The sequence below is a fragment of the Salmo trutta genome, chromosome 23 (assembly GCF_901001165.1).
Source record: "Salmo trutta chromosome 23, fSalTru1.1, whole genome shotgun sequence".
NCBI classification, from domain to species: Eukaryota; Metazoa; Chordata; class Actinopteri; order Salmoniformes; family Salmonidae; genus Salmo; species Salmo trutta.
The window spans coordinates 39,219,121-39,243,399 of NC_042979.1; the positions used below are offsets into that span (position 1 = coordinate 39,219,121).

At 46.6% G+C, this 24,279-nt stretch overlaps 1 protein-coding gene across 5 annotated transcripts in view; it reads right to left on the reverse strand.

Moving 5' to 3' along the window:
* dennd1a (DENN/MADD domain containing 1A) overlaps positions 1 to 24,279 on the reverse strand; it is a 145,718-nt gene that overhangs the window by 93,063 nt on the left and 28,376 nt on the right. For all 5 annotated transcript variants that reach the window (XM_029710252.1, XM_029710254.1, XM_029710251.1 and 2 more), the window contains exon 3: positions 20,509 to 20,552. In XM_029710252.1, coding sequence (XP_029566112.1) covers positions 20,509 to 20,552 — 44 coding nt within the window. The remainder of the gene's footprint in view (positions 1 to 20,508; positions 20,553 to 24,279) is intronic.

A 24,279-nucleotide genomic window follows, 5' to 3' on the forward strand; every position in this document is an offset into this window, starting at 1 on the left:
ATTCCCAACACCAGGGGCTTTACCCTGTCAATACCATTCCCAACACCAGGGGCTTTACCCTGTCAATACCATTTCCAACACCAGGGGCTTTACCCTGTCAATACCATTCCCAACACCAGGGGCTTTACCCTGTCAATACCATTCCCAACACCAGGGGCTTTACCCTGTCAATACCATTCCCAACACCAGGGGCTTTACCCTGTCAATACCATTTCCAACACCAGGGGCTTTACCCTGTCAATACCATTCCCAACACTAGGGGCTTTACCCTGTCAATACCATTTTCAACACCAGGGGCTTTACCCTGTCAATACCATTTCAAATGAATCATTGTAGTAATGATTCAACAGCTGAGAGCTATGGGGGGGAAGAAGGAAGAGTGTTCACATGCACCATCACCGCCCCTCTACTTCAGATCGTCTGTCATTCCACTCCTCCTATCTACTGGGATGGGGAGGCGCCAATCACTCGTTCTCACCAGAGAATGGGGTTTAGTTATTTCCTTTCCCATAAAACTAATTGCATTTAAAGAAATATGTCAAAATGGACTTGATCTTACTAAGTCTAAGTCTAAGGATTGGTCTTAGTGCAGTTCCCCTGCACATGACAAACACCTGCCTGTGGCAGGAAATGTTGTTGTTTTTGTTGTCGACATTTGAAACGGATAAATGATGTGTTTATTAGTGATGCGACTGGGAGGGGAGTCAGAATGGAAGGATGAGTTGGCACTGTGAGGCTAAGCACTCCACTTACTTTTTGAATGTGTGTTACATGCATATAAAACTGAGACACACACACACACACACACACAAACACACACACATTCAGTAAAAACTAGAAACACAAGCAAATACAGTATGTATATTAAATGAAGTAGTGCATTACATGGCCTCCTAATAAAACAACAAGGACTTAAAACACTTGCAAACAGCACACTAAAAAAGGCAGATGAAACATCTAAGCCCTGACAAAACAACAAACTAAAGATGAAAACATACAGGAGAGAAACTTCTAAAACCATAAAACTTCTGTAATTTTAAGTGGTATCATACACAATTCTAATAGTCACTAGATTATGTAGTAGTAGTATTAATAGCAGAAGTAGCCAAGCACTTGCATAGGAAAGCATCTATTAGAATTCGTCACTCAGAATGATGCAGAGAAGCTATTTCACAGAAATGATGGGGTTGTTCGTTTTAACAAGTACATATGTCGTCATGTGTCCGGAGAGCAATAATCGTCCATCATTATTTAGGCACAGGGACGGCTTAGCCATTCAGCCCCAGGAATAGGAAACAGATTTCCAAGGGGGGAGGTGGATGGAGGGATGTAGTGTGTGTGTGTGTGTGTGTGTGCCCTGCCCCGAGTGCAAGTTGTCGTGCGATTTGCCTTATTGCCCCCCCCCCACTAAACCCCTGTGGACTACACCTTAGTTTTAATTGCTGTAACTTCCCCCACCCCCCAGCCCTCTCCTTCTCTTGCCAAACCTCATAACAGCTATACGTGTGTGTGTGTGTGTGTGTGTGTGTGTGTGTGTGTGTGTGTGTGTGTGTGTGTGTGTGTGTGTGTGTGTGTGTGTGTGTGTGTGTGTGTGTGTGTTTGGTTGTCGGAGCTGAGCTCTGTGCTACCCTGACACTTCCTGCCTCCCTGGCTGGGACTCGCCACACCTGGGGCCTTCCCTTCCCAGAGACTCCAACCTGGCAACCCAACCCCCTCCATCTTTGAACTCCAACCTGGCAACCCAACCCCCCTTCCATCTCTGAGCTCTAACCATCCAACCCTCCTTTTCACTCAGTACATCAAACCCATCTGACATACTGCCTCGCAGCACTTATTCTCCAGACCCTGCCTGCTAACATCAATGGGGCCAGAGGGGTTGTGGGGAGTGAAGCGATGGTAGCTCACAGGGGCTTGGTGGACTTACCTCCAGCCTCGATGGGCTCAGTTTGGCCACAGATAATTGGACCTAGGAACGGTTCCCTGACAAGACGGTCACATTCTCACACAGGCATGTAGGGGCACACACACACCCACAATGTTCACACACACACGCACATGCACACACTCACAAACACACTCGACCACACATTTCCACTTCCTCCAAACTAAATGAGATGGAGGGGGCCGGATGGATGAAGGGAAGACGGACACTACACACACACCAGTGTGTGTAGTACGCCAATCAACAGGACAATCTCCTGTGTCTCCGAGTCTCAATTCCCTTCAGCGCTTCACAGGGTCTCCTTCCACTGCACACTTCCCAATCACTCACTGCCCTCACAGGGTCTCCTTCCACTGCACACCTCCCAATCACTCACTGCCCTCACAGGGTCTCCTTCCACGGCACACTTCCCAATCACTCACTGCCCTCACAGGGTCTCCTTCCACTGCACACCTCCCAATCACTCACTGCCCTCACAGGGTCTCCTTCCACTGCACACCTCCCAATCACTCACTGCCCTCACAGGGTCTCCTTCCACTGCACACTTCCCAATCCCTCACTGCCCTCACAGGGTCTCCTTCCACTGCACACTTCCAAATCACTCACTGCCCTCACAGGGTCTCCTTCCACTGCACACCTCCCAATCACTCACTGCCCTCACAGGGTCTCCTTCCACTGCACACCTCCCAATCACTCACTGCCCTCACAGGGTCTCCTTCCACTGCACACCTCCCAATCACTCACTGCCCTCACAGGGTCTTTATGCACGTATTCAAGTTCCCACAATAATAAAACCTCAGTAGCAACAAAACGTGGCCACCACACAAAAAGAGAAAACGCTGCAGTATGAAATGTTGATCTTGTTGTTGTTTTTTAAAAAGCGATAATAGCAAATGTACACACACAGTTTATTTAGTACACCCATCTAGTACCGGGTCGGACCCCCGCTTTGCCTCCAGAACAGACTGAATTCTTCGAGGGGATGTAAATGTTGCTCAATTGGTATTGTGTATTGCTAGATATTACTGCCCTGTTGGAGCTAGGAGCACAATAATTTAGCTACACCCGCAATAACATCTGCTAAATATGTGTATGCAAACAATACAATTTGATTTTGATCAAGGGACCTAATGTGTGCCATGAAAACATTCATTACACCATTGCACCACTGCCACCAGTCTGTACCATTGACACCAGGCAGGATGGGGCCATGGACTCATGCTGCTTACGCCAAATCCTGACTCTACCATCAGCAGGACGCAACTATCGTGCGTGAAAAGCCCAGGAGGCTGGACATTTCTGAGATACTGGAACCGGCGATCATACCACGCTCAAAGTCGCTTAGGTAACTGAATGCCTCGATGCCTGTCTGCCTGTTTTATATAGCAAGCCACAGCCAAGTGACTCACTGTCTGTAGGAGCGAACCAATTTCGTGAACGGGGTGGTGTTCCTAATAAACTGGCCACTGAGTGTATATAATAGCAAATAATGATAAAAAACATGCCACTGTAGTAAAAGTAAACAAATAATCACAAAAGGGGGGATTTATGACCATTCCAGTAATTATAAAGAGTGTGTGTGAGTGCGTGAGTGCGTGCGTGCGTGCGTGCGCGGACATTTCAATGAGATAGAAAGCATTTCTATGAGACATCCGCAGTCGACTCATGAAATGCTTTAATAAAAGGCAGCCATATTGCTACTTCATTAGGAGGAGGACGGTGCTGTGCAAACAGAGCAGAGCGCCGAGGCCCCTCATTAGATGTAATAGCACAGGCAGCACTCTCATTTGTCTCAATGAGACCCCTTTTATACAGTTATAGATTTTAAATTACTACCAGCGCAGCCACTCTGCAAAAAGGCACGTTGTCAGCACTTCACCCCAGTGTGGACAGATGACATGAAAAATAATGAAAAAAATGATGAAAAGGGAAGACAGAAATCAAACAACGACAACAAACAAAACAACAAGTCATTAGCTGGGACACCCTGTTCGCGGATGGATGAAGCGCAACCTCGTCGTTATTTTTCTGGCGTTCTCCAAATGTCTCCAAAAGTCAGTGCCTTTAGAAGATAGAGATAGGAAAATAGCAGTGTACTCTGGAGAATTGCACGTCACAAGGAGACATCGACTTGAGTAAAATTTCTATTGCAATTGTTCAGGTTTTATTGCAATGGGCCCTGAAGTGAACTAGGCTTTTGGCGGCCATGAAGCTGAAGTCCTGACTCCTCCAATTATCCCATCACTTTCACAGTCGCCTTCAAAGTAGATTCAGTTATATTAACTAGAAGATACCCAACTAGATATAACTAGATTAAAATATGATTTAATATAGAGGGTTGCCAGGTGACCTACGATGCCTCCTAGCGGCCATGTTGGAAGACCAATAAATCAATTCTTCCGACAACAACAGCCGAGCAGCTACTCCAAGCTGCATGATAACAATGCCTAAAACTACTTGATTAATTACTATGGTCAATTTCTGTGCCGTATTTGGATGTTCCAACAAGGCAGGAAAGACAACTGACAAAAAATAAACCTTTTTCCCCGTCAAGACCTGAACCCAGACAGTTGTCAGTACAGGGTCTGCTCCAATCATTTCATCAATGGTAAGTCTAATTTCAAGTTTAGTTTAGCTGTTACCTGTTATGCCACCCAGATGTTAACAAGTCTAAGTTGGCCAACATGCGTCTCTCTCATAGGCGGCGAGTGAGTTTGAAGTTTTGGGGAAGCTACACTATACAGTGCCTTCGGACAGTATTCAGACTTTTTCCACATTTTCTTAGGTTACAGCCTTATTAAAAAATGTATTAAATTGTTTTATTTTCTCATCAACCTCCAGAGATGTTCGATCAGGTTCACGTCCAGGCTCTGGCTGGGCCAATCAAGGACATTGAGAGACTTGTCCCAAAGCCACTCCTGTGTGGTCTTGGCTATGTGCTTAGGGTCGTTATCCTGTTGGAAGGTGAACCTTCGCCCCAGTCTGAGCTAGTCTCCCAGTCCCTGCAGCTGAAAAACATCCCCACAGCATGATGCTGTTTCTCATGGTCTGAGAGTCCTTTAGATGCCTTTTGGCAAACTCCAAGTGGGCTGTCATGTGCCTTTTACTGAGGAGTGGCTTCCATCTGGCCATGCTACCATAAAGACCTAATTGGTAGAGTGCTGCAGAGATGGTAGTCCTTCTGGAAGGTTCTCCCATTTCCACAGAAGAATTCTAGAGCTCTGTCAGAGTGACCATCGGGTTCTTGGATCAAGGCCCTTCTCCCCCGATTGCTCAGTTTGGCCGGGAGGACAGCTCTAGGAAGTCTTGGTGGTTCCAAACTTAATTCATTTAAGAATGATGGAGGCCACTGTGTTCTTGGGGACCATCAATGCTGCAGAAATGTTTTGGTACCCTTCCCCAGATCTGTGCCTCGACACAATCCTGTCTCGGAGCTCTACGGACAATTCCTTCGACCTCATGGCTTGGTTTTTGCTCTGACAAGCACTGTCAACTGTGGGACCTTATATAGACAGGTGTGTGCCTTTCCAAATCATGTACAATCAATTGAATGGCCAAGCAGATGCACACAAGCCTAAGATCACCATGCGCAAGGCCAAGTGTCGGCTGGAGTGGTGTAGAGCTCGCCGCCATTGGACTCTGGAGCAGTGGAAACACGCTCTCTGGAGTGATGAATCACGCTTCACTATCTGGCAGTCTGACGGACTAATCTGGGTTTGGCGGATGCCAAAAGAACACTACCTGCCCGAATCCGTAATACCAACTGCAAAGTTTGGTGGAGGAGGAATAATGGCCTGGGGCTGTTTTTCATAGTTCGGGCTAGGACCCTTAGATGTAGTGAAGGGAAATCTTAACGCTACAGCATACAATGACATTCCAGACGATTCTGTGCTTCCAACATTGTGGCAAAAGTTTGGTGAAGGCCCTTTCCTGTTTCAGCATGACAATGGCCCTGTGCGCAAAGTAAGGTCCATACAGAAATTGATTGTCGAGATCGGTGTGGAAGAACATGACTAGTCTGCACAGAGCCCTGACCTCAACCCCATCAAACACTTTTGGGATGAATTAAAACGCAGACTGCGAGCCAGGCCTAATCGCCCGACATCAGTGCCCGACCTCACTAATGCTCGTGGCTGAATGGAAGCAAGTCCCCACAGCAATATTCCAACATCGAGTGGAAAGCCTTCCCAGAAGAGTGGAGGATGTTATAGCAGCAAAGGGGGAACTAATTCCATATTAATGCCCATGATTTTGGAATGAGATATTCAACGAGCAGGTGTCCACATACTTTTGGTCATGTAGTGTATTTTTTTCACCATCAAAATGCACCTTTACAATAAACATGCATACATCTATTATCGCATTTGCAGACTAATGTAAGCCTATTAAACTCAGCAAAAAAAGAAACGTCCCTTTTTCAGGACCCTGTCTTTCAAAGATCATTCGTAAAAATCCAAATAACTTCACAGATCTTCAATGTAAAGGGTTTAAACACTGTTTCCCATGCTTGTTCAATGAACCATAAACAATTAATGAACATGCACCTGTGGAACGGTAGTTAAGACACTAACAGCTTACAGACGGTAGGCAATTAAGGTCACAGTTATGAAAACGTAGGACACTAAAGAGGCCTTTCTACTGACTCTGAAAAACACCAAAAGAAAGATGCCCAGGGTCCCTGCTCATCTGCGTGAACATGCCTTAGGCATGCTGCAAGGAGGCATGAGGACTGCAGATGTGCCAGGGTAATATATTGCAATGTCCATACTGTGAGACGCCTAAGACAGCACTACAGGGAGATCGTCCTCTCAGTGGCAGACCACTGTAACAACACCTGCACAGGATCGGTACATCCGAACATCACACCTGCGGGACAGGTACAGGATGGCAACAATAACTACCCGAGATACACCCGAACGCACAATCCTTCCATCAGTGCTCAGACTGTCCCCAATAGGCTGAGAGAGGCTGGACTGAGGGCTTGTAGGCCTGTTGTAAGGCAGGTCCTCACCAGACATCACCGGCAACAACGTCGAATATGGGCACAAACCCACCGTCGCTGGACCAGACAGGACTGGCAAAAAGTGCTCTTCACTGATGAGTCGCGGTTTTGTCTCACCAGGGGTGATGGTCGGATTCGCGTTTATCGTCGAAGGAATGAGCGTTACACCGAGGCCTGTACTCTGGAGCGGGATCGATTTGTAGGTGGAGGGTACATCATGGTCTGGGGCGGTGTGTCACAGCATCATTGGACTGAGCTTGTTGTCATTGAAGGCAATCTCAATGCTGTGCGTTACAGGGAAAACATCCTCCTCCCTCATGTGGTACCCTTCCTGCAGTCTCATCCTGACATGACCCTCCAGCATGACAATGCCACCAGCCATGCCATACTCCTCGTTCTGTGCGTGATTTCCTGCAAGACAGGAATGTCAGTGTTCTGCCATGGCCAGCGAAGAGCCCGGATCTCAATCCCATTGAGCACGTCTGGGACCTGTTGGATCGGAGGGTGAGAGCTAGGGCCATTCCCCCCAGAAATGTCTGGGAACTTGCAGGTGCCTTGGGGGAAGAGTGGGGTAACATCTCATAGCAAGAACTGGCAAATCTGGTGCAGTCCCTGAGGAGGAGACACACTGCAGTACTTAATGCAGCTGGTGGCCACACGAGATACTGACTGTTATTTTTGATTTTGACCCTCCCTTTGCTCAGGGACAAATTATTCAATTTGTGTTAGTCACATGTCTGTGAAACTTGTTCAGTATATGTCTCAGTTATTGAATCTTGTTATGTTCACACAAATATTTACACATGTTAAGTTTGCTGAAAATAAACGCAGTTGACAGTGAGAGGACGTTTATTTCTAATGTGATGAGTAGATTGGATAGTGATAATTTAGGCTATAAATATAACTCAGTCTAATCAGTCTTGTCTTATCCGGTGTCCTGTGTGAATGTAAATATGCTCTCTCTAATTCTCTCTCTCTTTCTTTCTTTCTTTCTTTCTTTCTTTCTTTCTCTCTCTCGGAGGACCTGAGCCCTAGGACTACCTGGCATGATGACTCCTTGCTGTCCCCAGTCCACCTGGCCATGCTGCTGCTCCAGTTTCAACTGTTCTGCCTGCGGCTACGGAACCCTGACCTGTTCACCGGACGTGCTTGTTGCACCCTCGACAATTACTATGATTATTATTATTTGACCATGCTGGTCATTTACGAACATTTTAACATCTTGACCATGTTCTGTTATAATATCCACCCGGCACAGCCAGAAGAGGACTGGCCACCCCTCATAGCCTGGTTCCTCTCTAGGTTTCTTCCTAGGTTTTTGGCCTTTCTCAGGAGTTTTTCCTAGGGAGTTTTTCCCAGCCACCGTGCTTCTTTCACATGCATTGCTTGCTGTTTGGGGTTTTAGGCTGGGTTTCTGTACAGCACTTTGAGATTTCAGCTGATGTACGAAGGGCTATATAAATAAATTTGATTTGATTTGATTTAATCACTGTGTATGGCTGACTGCATAGTGGCATAGTAAATATGGACATAGCATAGTGGATATGCTATATCAGACACGCTTCTTCTCTTTTCTTTGCGTGGGAAAAATGTGGCCTTTTATAAACAGATCAATAAAAACGACCTTGTCTTGAATGCAACCATATAATCTAGGTTTACGAAAAGGGGAAACAAATTGCACAAAATGATGCGCATATAGCTTAAAAGAGGATATTATTTCCCTAAAACACCTTCCACTGGCACTGACCCAATGATAATTTGTCGAGAAAATGTATGGACGTTACAGCATAGGACAAAGGCTTCAATGGAATAGGGGCAATTCGATGCATGATTTTATTTTATTTTAAAATGTGTGCCATACAAAGACCATTGATATATAAGTTTAGCAAGCAAATCCATGCACAAGGACTACTTTTAACAATTTCCACTGATAATTCTACAAAAACACATTTACTGGAAAAACTGTGCAGATACAAAGTTTGGTAACAGAATTTCAGTAAAATACCCCTCAGTTTTATTCTACTGTAGGTCCACCAGTTGACCTCTATCAAGACACCCATGTCAACTGGATTCACACTGTGAAGATGAGCAACGCTGCAGCATCATCAGTTTCTCTTTTACTACTTTGTCCTTTTCCAGATATAAAAGGAGACATTGCTCAGTTAGACAACATGGTTGTCATATACTCTCCCTTGGTCAATCTGAATGATTCTGTTGTGCCATTTGAGTAGAGAGCCCCGCCACCTTGTCGTCATCATGAAAGTGCCCCCTTAAATTGAATCGTGTAGCAATAACTTCTGATTAAAACCTTTTTTTTTCGCCTTAAATGACACACCCAAATCTAACTGCCGGTAGCTCAGGACCTGAAGCAAGGATATGCATATTATTGACACCATTTGAAAGGAAACACTTTGAAGTTTGTGGAAATTTGAAATTAATGTAGGAGAATATAACACAGATCTGGTAAAAGATAATACAAACAAAATACATGTGTTTTTTTGTTCCATCTTTGAAATGCAAGAGAAAGGCCATACATTCAGATAGGAGTCTAGGTGTAATTTAGATTTTGGCCACCGGATGGCAGCAGTGTGTAACGTTTCAGACTGATCCAGTGAAGAATGACATTACTGTACAATATGTTGTATCAAGTCTGCCAAGAGTTTGCCCAAATATGCCGAATTGGTCAATTGATACATTTTCAAGTACATAACTATAGAGAACATACAAAAATGCTATGGTAATAAAAAAGGAAAGTTTACACACTCCCAGGAATGTCATACATTTTTTTATAGCTTTTTTAACGAGGCAAGTCAGTTAGAAACAAATTCTTATTTACAATGACGGCCTAGGAACAGTGGGTTAAAGGCCTTGTTCAGGGGCAGAATAACAGATGCTCACTTTGTCAGCTCGGGGATTTGATCTAGCAACCTTTTGGTAACTGGTCCAACGCTCTAAGCACTAGGCTACCTGCCACCCCATAAATGATGGATCATTAGCTAAAACACTAACTTTCACACATCTAGATGGCCGGGCTGGGTGGGTATGGGGCTAGAGATAGCAGAGAGGTCAAACTGTAGTTCCTACATTTGAACATATACATTTATTTTATTAAACACATCTATGCTACATTTTATCTCTCGGACCCTCAGGATGACAAATCAGAGCAAGATTACTGAATGCAAGTACATTATTTACCTTCAAAGGTGAATGTATCAAACCGTTGCCATGATAACATTTTTGTTGTTGTTGAGCACTCTCCTCAAACAATAGCATGGTATTTATTCACTGTAATAGCTAGAGTTAATTGGGCACTGCAGTTAGGTTAACAATAATTTAAGCTTTCTGCCCATATAAGACATGTCTATGTCCTGGAAAATTGGCTGCTGTATACAATGTCATACTAGTCACATTAGCAACAACCGTCCCGGTTTAGGGACACCCATCCCGTAGAGGTTAAACAGAAAGAAAGTTTCACAGTAATATATTTATCTACAAATGTATGAATATATAAAATGTAATTTGGAACAACATGTAAAATACTATTGTTTATGACATTGTAAACATATTATACTTTAATAATAGGCTGTTGTTATATGGGTAAAATTAAAAGTATTTTGTGTTCATCTCTGCTTTCCCTTGCCCCATTGAATAAAATGTATTTCTTATAATCTAACTATTTTTATTTTATTTTACAATTAAAACACATTTAGCATAGAAAATGTAATTGTTACGGTAGTCTTTGGAAAACCATCTTCCTTATCACAGTGGCACCTCCAAGTGCCACTCAGACCATTTGGGAGAAGAGTATCTGGCATTGAACTTGGCAGTAGTAGTTGTATGTTTTAAGCTAAGGACCCCATCATTTCCTGCTTCCAGACATTATGAGGGTTGGATTTGCACTAAACAATTTGATGTCAGCGCAAGGCATGTACAACATCTGGTAAAACGATTAGCCTCATACACACTGACTGACCAGATGAATCCAGGTGAAAGCTATGATACATTATTGATGTCACTTGGTAAATCAACTTCAATCAGTGTAGATGAAGGGGAGGAGACAGGTTAAATAAGTATTTAAGACTTGAGACAAGTAAGACATGGATTGTGTGTGCCAGTCAGAGGGTGAATGAGCAAAACAAAAAAACTAGAATCAGGTGTTAGTGCTGGGATGGAACAGAAGCCTGCATACCCAGCAGGGTTGGCCTGCTCCAGTTGTAATAGGTGTATACATTATGTATGACTTATAAACTGTATTTTGTTCCCAACATTTTGCTAACATAGGTACACCCATGGTATACAAGGATGACCCCTTATTCTATTGGGACAGTAATTTGGACCTCTTCATCTGCAGACAGGGTATTTCACAGCTCTCTATATTTGAGGACAGAAAACATCACAATGAAACAGGCTGCATTCTACTCAAATTAGACAGCACTGAATATCATGTTGCTATATCTCTCTGTCCTCATAGTTTTCCTCGCTTGGGACTGGAGAATCTTTTCATAATGGCCTCCCACAAAGGTACCTGTCTTATCCAGAGTAGCCGACTCTCTCCCCTTCTCTGACAGCTGGAGCTGCTAATCCTTTCACTCGGACTCCTGAGTGGTGCAGCGGTCTAAGGCACTGCATCTCAGTGCTTGAGAAGTCATTACAGACACCCTGGTTCGAATCCAGGCTGTATCACAACCGGCCATGATTGGGAGTCCCACAGGGCGGAGCACAACTGGCCCAGCGTCATCCATGTTTGTCCGGGGTAGGCCGTCATTGTAAATAAGAATTTGTTATTAACTGACTTGCCTAGTTAAATAAAAGTTACATTTAAAATATATATAAATAAATAAATATATATATATATATATATATATATATATATATATATATTTCATAGAAAATGTCATGCCATGGTTGTTAGCTAGCTAGCTACATACTGTATGCATTTAGAGTTTGTATTTTTTTATGTATAATGATACATACATCAAGAGCTAGCAAGCTAAAATTAAGTTTGTAGCTGGAGATATCTATTTCACTTAGCTATACTATACCGTATGTAAAGTTAGCTAGCGAGCTAACAATACATTAGGAGCTCATTTGAGTTAGCCTACACATTAATGCTATGTTACTGTAGCAAGCTAGCTAGCTAATTATACATCGTTTTTATATAATTTTCTAAATATATTTACTTACTTGAATAGGTTATCCTACTGCCTCTATTTTTAAGGTCCTTAGAAAAAGAAAAAAAAACATTTTTGGTGGTAGCAAAACGAAGCCAGCGATGTGGACAATAGGAGGACACACAGGGCAACAAAGGTCCAACAGACTGACTCTGGTCTTCCAACATGGCTCCTGGTGTGGTTGCTAGGTGATGTGACGCAACTGCAACCTCTCTATATGTACACATTTAGCCAATCCAGAGGGGTTAAACAACAAGCAATTATTGAGCGTTTCTTTTTTTCTCTTTTATTGTCTGTTTTGAATCCATTCATCCTGACAGAGGCGAGAGGAAGAAGAAAGGGGTTGGGGGATGAACGACTGGAGGGGATGAAGAGAAGGGAAGCTGAGGGGTGGCAATGGGCCTTGGGCATGCATATTCAACAGGATAGGATTCAAGAAGAGAAGAGGGGATTTTGCATCGGGCCATGTGTGGCTACCTCTAAATGCCTGGTCCTCATGTGGAGATTAGGGACACAAGCGGAGGAGAACCCAGCAGGGTGAATGGGAAGGGTGGCAGACTAGAACTGAACACGTCCATAGTTAGCTCACCTTAGCAAGCTACACAACAAGCCAACATATGAGTAGGTCATCATCTATTTCAGAGAAACATTAACCCCTACTACAATGTTCAAGGGCTGGTTTCCTGAATCTCCCGAATGCCTAGCCTAGACTTCATCTGGATCCAAGAAACCGGCTCCTTAGTGTCTGCTTAATCTATAGTTAAAGACAAATAAGGCTTGTATCAATAATTCAATCTGCACTGTCGACCCATGGTTGAGGCCAAGGCCATATTTAATACATGGGTAAAGTTTCACATACGCTATTTCAACTTCCCCTTGACTTCTGTGAAAATCAATGGCCTTTTAGATCGGTCAATTACCAAGAGTCTATCAGAGTTAAATCCACTGGGTCAACAAACCAAACCACTTGAGACTTGATGAACTCTTATAAAATTGCCTTTTCTTGCCTTCAAGAAGCTATGTCAGCGCCTCTATTTTAAAGATGCTGGTATAGCAGTGTGACTGGCCTCCAGTTTGCAAATCTCGTAAGACTCCATTTTAAGGCCCTAATTTGTATTTCAGTCTCACAGAAGGCTAGGCAAATGTATCTGAAAACAACCACTTGCCCCACCTTCCTCCAGAGGCAGGGCGAAGGTTGATAAATCGTTGTCAGTGTCCCCCAGTAAAGCCACTTTCACAGGCCAGGTTCAGAAGTAGCGGCGGAGGGTTAATGGGCAGGAAGCATTCTGTTTCATTGTTTGTTTGCTGTTGGAAGTCAAATGAGGAAGAACAGTTACTGGGTGTCGCTCTCCGTGTCGCGCTCCCTGTCTCCCGTCTGTCGCGTTCCATCTCTCCGTCTGTCGCTCTCCCTGTCTCCGTCTGTCGCTCTCCTTGTCTCCGTCTGTCGCGCTCCCTGTCTCCGTCTGTCGCGCTCCCTGTCTCCGTCTGTCGCGCTCCCTGTCTCCGTCTGTCGCGCTCCCTGTCTCCGTCTGTCGCGCTCCCTGTCTCCGTCTGTCGCTCTCCCTGTCTCCGTCTGTCGCGCTCCCTGTCTCCGTCTGTCGCGCTCCCTGTCTCCGTCTGTCGCGCTCCCTGTCTCCGTCTGTCGCGCTCCCTGTCTCCGTCTGTCGCGCTCCCTGTCTCCGTCTGTCGCGCTCCCTGTCTCCGTCTGTCGCGCTCCCTGTCTCCGTCTGTCGCGCTCCCTGTCTCCGTCTGTCGCGCTCCCTGTCTCCGTCTGTCGCTCTCCCTGTCTCCGTCTGTCGCGCTCCCTGTCTCCGTCTGTCGCTCTCCCTGTCTCCGTCTGTCGCGCTCCCTGTCTCCGTCTGTCGCGCTCCCTGTCTCCGTCTGTCGCGCTCCCTGTCTCCGTCTGTCGCTCTCCCTGTCTCCGTCTGTCGCGCTCCCTGTCTCCGTCTGTCGCTCTCCCTGTCTCCGTCTGTCGCGCTCCCTGTCTCCGTCTGTCGCGCTCCCTGTCTCCGTCTGTCACTCTCCCTGTCTCCGTCTGTCGCGCTCCCTTTCTCCGTCTGTCGCGCTCCCCTTCTCCGTCTGTCGTTCTCCCCGTCTCCGTCTGTCGCGCTCCATCTCTCCGTCTGTCGCGCTCCATCTCTCCGTCTGTCGCTCTCCCTGTCTCCGTCTGTCGCTCTCCCTGTCTCCGTCTGTCGCTCTCCCTGTCTCCGTCTGTCGCTCTCCCTGTCTCCGTCTGTCGCGCTCCCTGTCTCCGTCTGTCGCGCTCCCTGTCTCCGTCTGTCGCTCTCCCTGTCTCAGTCTGTCGCGCTCTCTGTCACTCTCCCTGTCTCCACCTGTCGCTCTCCCTGTCACTCTCCCCGTCTCCGTCTGTCGCTCTCCCTGTCACTCTCCCCGTCTCCGTCTGTCGCTCTCCCTGTCACTCTCCCCGTCTCCGTCTGTCGCTCTCCCTGTCACTCTCCCTGTCTCCGTCTGTCGCTCTTCCTGTCACTCTCCCCGTCTCCGTCTGTCACTCTCCCTGTCACTCTCCCCGTCTCCGTCTGTCGCTCTCCCTGTCACTCTCCCTGTCTCCGTCTGTCGCGCTCCCTGTCTCCGTCTGTCGTTCTCCCCGTCTCCGTCTGTCGCGCTCCATCTCTCCGTCTGTCGCGCTCCATCTCTCCGTCTGTCGCTCTCCCTGTCTCCGTCTGTCGCTCTCCCTGTCTCCGTCTGTCGCTCTCCCTGTCTCCGTCTGTTGCTCTCCCTGTCTCCGTCTGTCGCGCTCCCTGTCTCCGTCTGTCGCGCTCCCTGTCTCCGTCTGTCGCTCTCCCTGTCTCAGTCTGTCGCGCTCTCTGTCACTCTCCCTGTCTCCGCCTGTCGCTCTCCCTGTCACTCTCCCCGTCTGTCGCTCTCCCTGTCACTCTCCCTGTCTCCGTCTGTCGCGCTCCCTGTCTCCGTCTGTCGTTCTCCCCGTCTCCGTCTGTCGCGCTCCATCTCTCCGTCTGTCGCGCTCCATCTCTCCGTCTGTCGCTCTCCCTGTCTCCGTCTGTCGCTCTCCCTGTCTCCGTCTGTCGCTCTCCCTGTCTCCGTCTGTCGCTCTCCCTGTCTCCGTCTGTCGCGCTCCCTGTCTCCGTCTGTCGCGCTCCCTGTCTCCGTCTGTCGCTCTCCCCGTCTCAGTCTGTCGCGCTCTCTGTCACTCTCCCCGTCTCCGCCTGTCGCTCTCCCTGTCACTCTCCCCGTCTCCGTCTGTCGCTCTCCCTGTCACTCGCCCCGTCTCCGTCTGTCGCTCTCCCTGTCACTCGCCCCGTCTCCGTCTGTCGCTCTCCCTGTCACTCTCCCCGTCTCCGTCTGTCGCTCTCCCTGTCACTCTCCCCGTCTCCGTCTGTCGCTCTCCCTGTCACTCTCCCCGTCTCCGTCTGTCGCTCTCCCTGTCACTCTCCCCGTCTCCGTCTGTCGCTCTCCCTGTCACTCTCCCCGTCTCCGTCTGTCGCTCTCCCTGTCACTCTCCCCGTCTCCGTCTGTCGCTCTCCCTGTCACTCTCCCCGTCTCCGTCTGTCGCTCTCCCTGTCACTCTCCCCGTCTCCGTCTGTCGCTCTCCGTCACTCTCCCCGTCTCCGTCTGTCGCGCTCCCTGTCTCCGTCTGTCGCGCTCCCTGTCTCCGTCTGTCGCGCTCCCTGTCTCCGTCTGTCGCGCTCCCTGTCTCCGTCTGTCCCTCTCCCTGTCTCCGTCTGTCCCTCTCCCTGTCTCCGTCTGTCGCTCTCCCTGTCTCCGTCTGTCGCTCTCCCTGTCTCCGTCTGTCGCTCTCCCTGTCTCCGTCTGTCGCTCTCCCTGTCTCCGTCTGTCGCTCTCCCTGTCTCCGTCTGTCGCTCTCCGTCTCCGTCTGTCGCTCTCCGTCTCCGTCTGTCGCTCTCCCTGTCTCCGTCTGTCGCTCTCCCTGTCTCCGTCTGTCGCTCTCCCTGTCTCCGTCTGTCGCTCTCCCTGTCTCCGTCTGTCGCTCTCCCTGTCTCCGTCTGTCGCTCTCCCTGTCTCCGTCTGTCGCTCTCCCTGTCTCCGTCTGTCGCTGTCCCTGTCTCCGTCTGTCGCTCTCCCTGTCACTCTCCCTGTCTCCCTCCCTGTCTCCCTCCCTGTCTCCCTCCCTGTCACTCTCCCTGTCTCTCTCTTTATGCATGCAGTGTCATCTTTCCACTGAGGGGAGTTTCGCATTTTGTCCACCAACTCACTTTGCACATCTTCACATTTGAACCTCCTGCCTTAACACCACCCAATTCTTGGAACACTTCCATTTCTCAGACAGCCGTGTTTTCTATGTTTTCATCTACTCGCTCGCTCTCTCTCTCTCTCCCTCCAATACCTCCCTCCCCTGCTCCAGATGCTTAACGGTTGCCTTCACCTACGTCGGTAACTGATGCCATATGTGCAGCCAGGTGTCCCCAGGAGCCGACGCCAAGCCACGCTAAGGTGAGCCGCAATTAAGAGATACACCCCAGACCGTCAGACAAGCACTGGGAAAACCACATCACAATTATCTCCCTTCAGGATGAAGACACAATAAGCAGCCATATTTTTCCCACACGGGGTAATGATGGGTTTACTAGTAGATGGGATTAAGCTGCACTCTGCAAATCTGGCGTCAGGTAGAGGTTCAGCTAACGTTACCTTACCTGAAGGCTTAATGTGTAGGGAATAAGATGTAACACTGACCTGAGGTCAGGTCTTTGGGAAATGTAATCCTACACCACAAATCTAGCCTATTTCACGAGCTTGACACTTTGCCGGAGTTGGTGATATGGTGGTGAGTTAATTTTATCTACGCACACATTTTTCTTCTGAAAGAGACGACTTAGCCTAATGTAGACATCTAATGCCTCTAGATAAGACCTTTTAATCACTATCGCCGGTTGTTGATAGATTATGTGCCAGTGTCACCAAGGTCTCCGGGTGAGGTTGTCATGGAGATCAGAGGTCATTATTGGTGGTTGGTTACTTCCCGCAGTTTGTGTGTTACAGATGTAGGATCTTAATTTGAGCCAGTTTGCTACAGCAGGAAAATAATCCTGCAGCAACAGGAAATGTGAATTATTATGTGGAATATAATTAATGGGCATTTTTTGTATGGGTTGAAACATTTTTCTTTAGGGCAAATTAAGTCTGGCATTTTAAAGTGGAAATTACAAACTTTAGAAGCCTTGAATGCACTACACATTTGCATTTCCTGCTGTGCAGGAACATTTTCAGCAACAAAAGAGTGATCAAATGAAGATCCTACACATGTAGTGTGTGTGTGCAAATGTGAATATTCAACACCCCCGCTTTCTCTCCCTCCGTTTCCCTTTCTACTTCTTTTGGTAGAAGGTCACAAAATTTGAATATTCCCTTGTTAAAAGCGCCTCGATTCTTCTCCCTATGCCGGAGAAGTTAAAATGCTCTAGCGGCACGCTACATCAAAGCCAGCCCAACTTCAAAAAACGATTTCTCTCCATTACGGGGAAAAAAGTACCTTGTCGCATTAAGTTAAGGAAAACATGCAGCAGCTGCCTAATTTAAAGGATTCAAAGCTTATGTGTCAATGCGATGTGGCTGTGTCAGAGGATGGAGATGGAGAAAACGAGTGAGAGAGAGGAGAGAAGAGACTCGGGGCGAAAGCTTTGTTTTAATTATGAGCGAGGGAGCGATTGGAGAGAGAGAGGAGATAGAAGCGAGGGAGATTCCGCTCGTTATTCCGTCACTTTCTATCAAACGGCTTATTTACGTTTCCGATTACATTCCCCGGCGCAAACGGCGAGATCTATCAGCGGCAGAGAGAAAGGACGAACAAGATAATGACAAGCAACTATTCCTCCTCTTCAGAAACAAATACGCTTGTGTGTCTGAATAATAGTCCAGGGTAGTTATTCCTACACCTTGTATAGGAGTTTCCAAGTGCGCAAACCGAACACAAATCAAATCAAATGAACGTTTGGTTAACATTAAACACAAGCCTTCAGATGATGCCTGATGAGTAAAACCCACGACCCACTATCTACGGCTGCCTCTGATATACCACATAGGGTTCTGGCTAAAAGAGGTGCCCTAGCACTACACAGCTGATTCAAATCATCAAAGCTTGATGATGAGTTGGTTATTTGAATCAGATGTGTAGTGCTAGAGCAAAAAACTAAACGTGCACCCAGGGGGACCCAAGGAACCGAGTTTGGGAAACGCTGCACTACAGTATAAAGGGAATAGGGTGCTGTTTCAGATCTACCCTGTTGTCCTAGAGGCTCCAGCTGAGAGTTGACTGACGCCATACTGTTGCCGACTAGAGAGATGTAAGGGAGCTACTGGGTTGGCCATTGGGCAGGGTGCGGTGTGTTTGGGGGGGAACATCATTAAGAACCCACAGATGAGAATGAGACTGGGACTGGTACCAGCTACCCTCTTTTGTTTCCAGCCATCTTTCATCTTCTCCCTCTCTTTTTCACTCTCTTCTTCTCTCTTGGGCCTTGCTCCTCCATCATTCTGTGAACTACAAAGAGGGGGATGGGTGAAGGAGCGTGGCATCGCGGCTCAAGGGAAGCCAAAGGGTCGGCTATCATTATCAATTTTTCACTACCTATCATCTTTCCTCTCTATCCAATATTCTTAAACTCTACTTCTCGTTCTATTTTTCTTCCTCGCTCTTTCTCTTCATCTCTGTCTCTCTTTCCCATTCTCGTTCCTAGAGCAACGTAGGCTCCGTAATTCGAGACAGATTCTTTACTGTATGGAACAAAGGTGGCCCGGGATGAAACATCCATTAGCAACAAAGGATGTGGCTTTTCTTCTGCATCAAATAATTGCACAAGAAGGAAACAGAACGAGAGAACGAGAGAGAGAGAGAGACGGGCGGGGGGAGGTTGCTTCGCTTGGAATAAACAAGGCTACGTGATTAGTGTGTGTGTGTGTGTGTGAGTGTACATGCGTGCAAGTGTGCGTTTGTGCATGTGTGTGTGTCCCGCATGGTTAATAGAATGTTGTTGTTTTTTCGACTAACGGGGCAACCTGAATTCATGTTTGGCATTCTGTCTCTTTGAAGAGCATGCAGGACAATGAGTTCCAGTTGCTACCTCGGAGGATTCTATGGGCACGGCTCTATGGTAACACACGTAGGATCCAGGTCAATACGCCATTGATTTAACACGACCCTGGATGCTCGAGAGATGAAAGGAGGAAGAAAAATTAGAGGAAACATGCACCCTCCTACTTCTAATCAAAAGTACCTTTTCAACGGCAACGCCATGTACTCCTTTGTGTAATAAACAAACGACAAAATGTCTACAGAATAGTTTTGGTTTGTGTTTTTGTGTGAATATACACTGTGTATGCAGAGGTGTCAGAGATATGCTAGCAATATCAAGGAAGCATATGGCTATGGTGACTGACGGCGCAATTAGTCAACGGAGAAGAGCTCGACACCCACTCTCTCGTCGCTCTGCAAAGTCGCAAACGAATCCACAGAGCCAGGAGAGACGCCGCAAACAACAAAGACGTCTTTTTGTCTGAAGAAAGACAAAGCGGGGGGATTCTCACTGCTCTCAAACAAATAAACCAAGAAAGCAACAAACCAAGAAAGTTCTCTTCTCTTTCAAAAAGAAATTGCAATTTCTCAAACACAAAGAAAGTTTGTTTGTCAAGTTTGTATCAAGTTTCTGGAAAATAAATATATAAACAACTCTGCATTCATATTATTTCTTTAGCCTTTTTCAAATCTTGGGAGCTACAATGAATTTCTGAAGCTGCATGTGTCTGCATTGCCCGGTACACAGACAATAGTAGTGTCCTTTATAGTAGCGAAGACAGACACATCTACTGTACTTACACACACACACCTTTTACTATCCTTGTGGGGAACAAACTATTTATTCCCATTCAAATTCCTATTTCCCTTAACCCTAATCCCAAACCCCTAATCATAAAACTAACCCCTATCTTTTAATCCCAACCATAATTGTAAACCTAAAATTGCCTTTTTCCTTGTTGGGATCGGCGAAATGTCCACACTTGTCCGACTTTCCTTGTTTTACTGTGGGGACTTCTGGTCGCACGCACACACGCACGCACGCACACACACACAGCGAGCGAGACGGGGTCAAACACACCAACCGGTCCCATCTCCCCCTTGCGCCCATAAAAAAAGACCCCATAAATGGCAAGCGTTTAAAATAAAAGGGGCCAATACGCACCCACACAAAAAGAGAGAGACAGGCGACATCAAAGAGCAAGAGTCAAAATAGGCGACACCAGGAAAAAGAAAACTATCAAGATAAAGGGGGCTGAAAAAAGCAAAAGAAACGAATAAATAAATAGTGGCGAAGAAAGAGAGGGGGGGAGGGTGAGAGAAGAAGAGAGAAAAATGAGAGAGAGAGAGATAGAAAAGAGGAAGTTAATTATGCATTCCAAACCTGGTCGATGTAGTCCTCGGGGAATCGCCTCCGCACCTCCGGATCTGTAAATAATTGACAGATAATATTAATTGGCTTTGGATTAGTGAGCAGGCCGAGTAGAGCACATTAATATTTGATCAGAGGATGATAGGGACCCTGGCAGGGGATCGGAGGAGGGCAGCTGAGGCTGCCTGGCTGATTAGGGGCCAGAGAGGGAGGTGTTACTACCCCCTATCCCTCCTTCCCCCCACCACCACCAACCCATCCACCCTTTTCCTCCCTTTCTCCGGAAAAGGAGAGCTGAGAAAAAGAAAAAAAAAAGGAAGTAAAAGAGTGTATTTGATGATCCACTTTTCTCAGTTGGGGGGAGATGGGGGTGTGGGGGGACTAAGCTGTCTTGCTTAACCTCCAACTGGAGCGCATGTTGAAGTCTAGCCTAAGGGATGAGAATGGGGGGGGTCATTTTGTCCATCTAAAATAACATAGCAGGTGTAAAAAGACTCCTGAGCGGAGTCCCATATTTGTTTTTCAGGGTAAACGGAAGTTAGGTTGAAAATACTGTATCACTGAAATCTGTAAACATCCGCTTTCTACCGATCCGCGGAAGGTGCTGTCCATCAAATGACTGCTAATTCTTGTATTTCAATTGATGGTTGTGATTTTTGTTTTGTTTTGGCAGCTGCACAAGCGGAAAATCTGTCAAGTTCACTGAATCAAAGACAACAATGCAAAACTGTCTCCCTAAAGGCTCAACCCAAAACCCTCACCCCTGAGGGGGCTGACTGGGTTCCACCTCTGTCTGCAGGACTAACCACAGCCACTAGACTTCCAGGCTACATTACTGGAAACATCAGGGATCTGCTTAGGACATTGAGGTCCCAGCATCTGCCAAAGCTAAAAATCCCTTACACCACCACTAATTCTTCCAATCCAGAGACACTTAATTCAAAGAAACGGCCTTCCCAAACTCTCTGAAAGATGGAGAGTTTGACTGTTTGGTACACTTGATAAGTATGTCATCCTAAAATATGTCGCTAGAATCAGTCACGACATCCTCTAAAGAAAAGACCAGTAGGCAAACTAAAATAAGCCTCTACTATCCTTGTATTTGGTGACACATCAACGAAAGGCCCAAGCCTATGACACAGCTCTAAATGACATTACCATGGTGTCCCTGCTTGACTGTCGCTACAACAGAGCAGAAGAGTCAGACTGTCAGAGGTAATTCCAACTCAGACCGATGTCTACAATATCTGCCGGGATGCTGATGTACATCTGTGCACTTGGCTACCTGCCCGCCCTACCAGTCTAACCCGCCTGCCAGTCTGCCCATCTGGGGGGGGGGGGGGGGGGGGGGGGGGGGCGGTCAGTCTGCCAGCTGCATGGGCATAGCTGCATCTCAGGTGTAAGTCCTGTGCATGGGTACGACATGGCACCCCCCGGTCTGTAGCAGCTTTATAAGCAGGCAGATAGGAAGACTGAGCGGCACTCTCCAGGCTAACTGTCTGTAGCAGCTTTATAAGCAGGCAGATATGAAGACTGAGCAGCACTCTCCAGGCTAACTGTCTGTAGCAGCTTTATAAGCAGGCAGATATGAAGACTGAGCGGCACTCTCCAGGCTAACTGTCTGTAGCAGCTTTATAAGCAGGCAGATATGAAGACTGAGCGGCACTCTCCAGGCTAACTGTCTGTAGCAGCTTTATAAGCAGGCAGATATGAAGACTGAGCGGCACTCTCCAGGCTAACTGTCTGTAGCAGCTTTATAAGCAGGCAGATATGAAGACTGAGCGGCACTCTCCAGGCTAACTGTCTGTAGCAGCTTTATAAGCAGGCAGATAGGAAGACTGAGCGGCACTCTCCAGGCTAACTGTCTGTAGCAGCTTTATAAGCAGGCAGATATGAAGACTGAGCGGCACTCTCCAGGCTAACTGTGTTGTTGATTAATGAGAGGGTTATAGCTGGGATGGCCAACAACAGGGCTGATGTGGTTGCTAATGCTAATTCTAAATGGTGGATTGTCTTAGGTCGTGAAGAGCAGATAATGTCGCTGGTAATGTAAGGGCCAATGTGAGTGTTTGTCAGACAGTTGACAAATTCAATATACAAAATGATTAATTGAACACTAGCAAATGGTGCTTTCATCCTCACAACATTAGCATCACTGTATAATATTATTTGTCTTTCCTGTAATCAAGAGTTACTCCAGATAGCGTTATACTTGTCAAAGTGAAACATACAACAAACTTGGTCTTTGACAAACAATTCAGTGAAAACCCCATTGAAATAAAAGGCTTCATAAGACAGTACACTGAGGTACTGTTTCTCTGCTCGGCTCACTGAGCACGTCTCTTCACCTCCGACAGAGGCAGAGCATCAAACAGGACTGTGGGAGTTTTTGCTTGGCTAATGACCATGACAACTTTTGACCTTTTGCAGTGCCAAAATAGATGTGTTGTTTTCTTTTAGTCCACCACAAGCTGCCAGCCAGGTTAGCTCCAAGCCAATGAACGTGAGATACTGTATTTGTTTGATTATACAATATTAAGCACAACCTAATACAGTAGAATAGAATTCACTACAACAGTGAACACTGATGCTGAACTAAGACAGCTTAGTTGGTTGTAATTTTTGAATTTCTTAGCAAGGCAGGTTTTTGCACACACACACCAACACACAAAAGGCCATGGATGATATCAACTGGAGGGGATGGCATGGTGAGCTGAGCTGAAGTAGAAGAAAAAGTGAGAGAAAAAGACAGAAAAAGAAGAGCGAGATGGAGAGAGAAATTGACTCACTCTGTCACTTCACAGGCCATGGAGGCCAAAGTTTCTGAGAGAGGACCTCCTGAAGGGCTCTGCACACAAATCTACTCCATGTGGACTTCATCTACAACACACACACTCAAACTTAGGGCTGTTGCGGTGACCGTATTACCGCCATACCGGCAGTCATGACCGCAGTAAAATTACACCACTGTTGAGTCACTGTAATCTCCTTTCATGCACTCTGGTCATGCGTTGGTAGTACCCAACTCACCAAGGACCATCAGGTCGCTAATAGTGTGGTACTCAGGGCTCTACTGTCCCTCTAACAACATCAAATACTTATTATCAAAACAGTATCATGGACATAAAATAATGATTGTGCCGTTATATAATTACATAGCCTAGTGCATATTATGCAAGGCAGAAAAACATTTAAAAAACTGATTTAAGATGTATTTGGTACATAATTGGTCTAGCCTAAACTCCAAAATGAAGCAGTGGGTGGCTGCAGGAACAGGGCTGGAGGGCCCAGGGCATACAGAGTTTGGGCAGAATATCCCGTCGGGCAGCGAGAGGCTGCATGCTCCTCTAACAGTGGTTGATGCGTGGATTGAAAGTTAAATAAGTATTTTTATAAGCCCAGCTACTAAAAAGAGGAGGATCCCAGCTGCTACTATATGTATTTCTCAGCTGTTCATATTAAGAACATGCTCTGCTATAAAACCGGCATGATTGAAAAATGTACCGGTGGGAAAGTAGCCTCCATTTGCTATTGGAGTGCATACTGATGACATGTCTTTCTTCCCCTCCCCCGTTCCTGCCCCTGGTCCTCCCCCTGTTCCTGCCTATTTAATAACGGGCCATTCTAAATCAAAACTCATTTACATATCAGTAAAGACAACATTCAATTGAGAATAGTCTGATGGGTGAAAATATGATCCCTTGATGAGAGAACTGCATGTGCAACCTGAGGCAAGGAAACGCAAGCTTTTTTTGCAACTTCCTCAAATCATCAATATCCTAT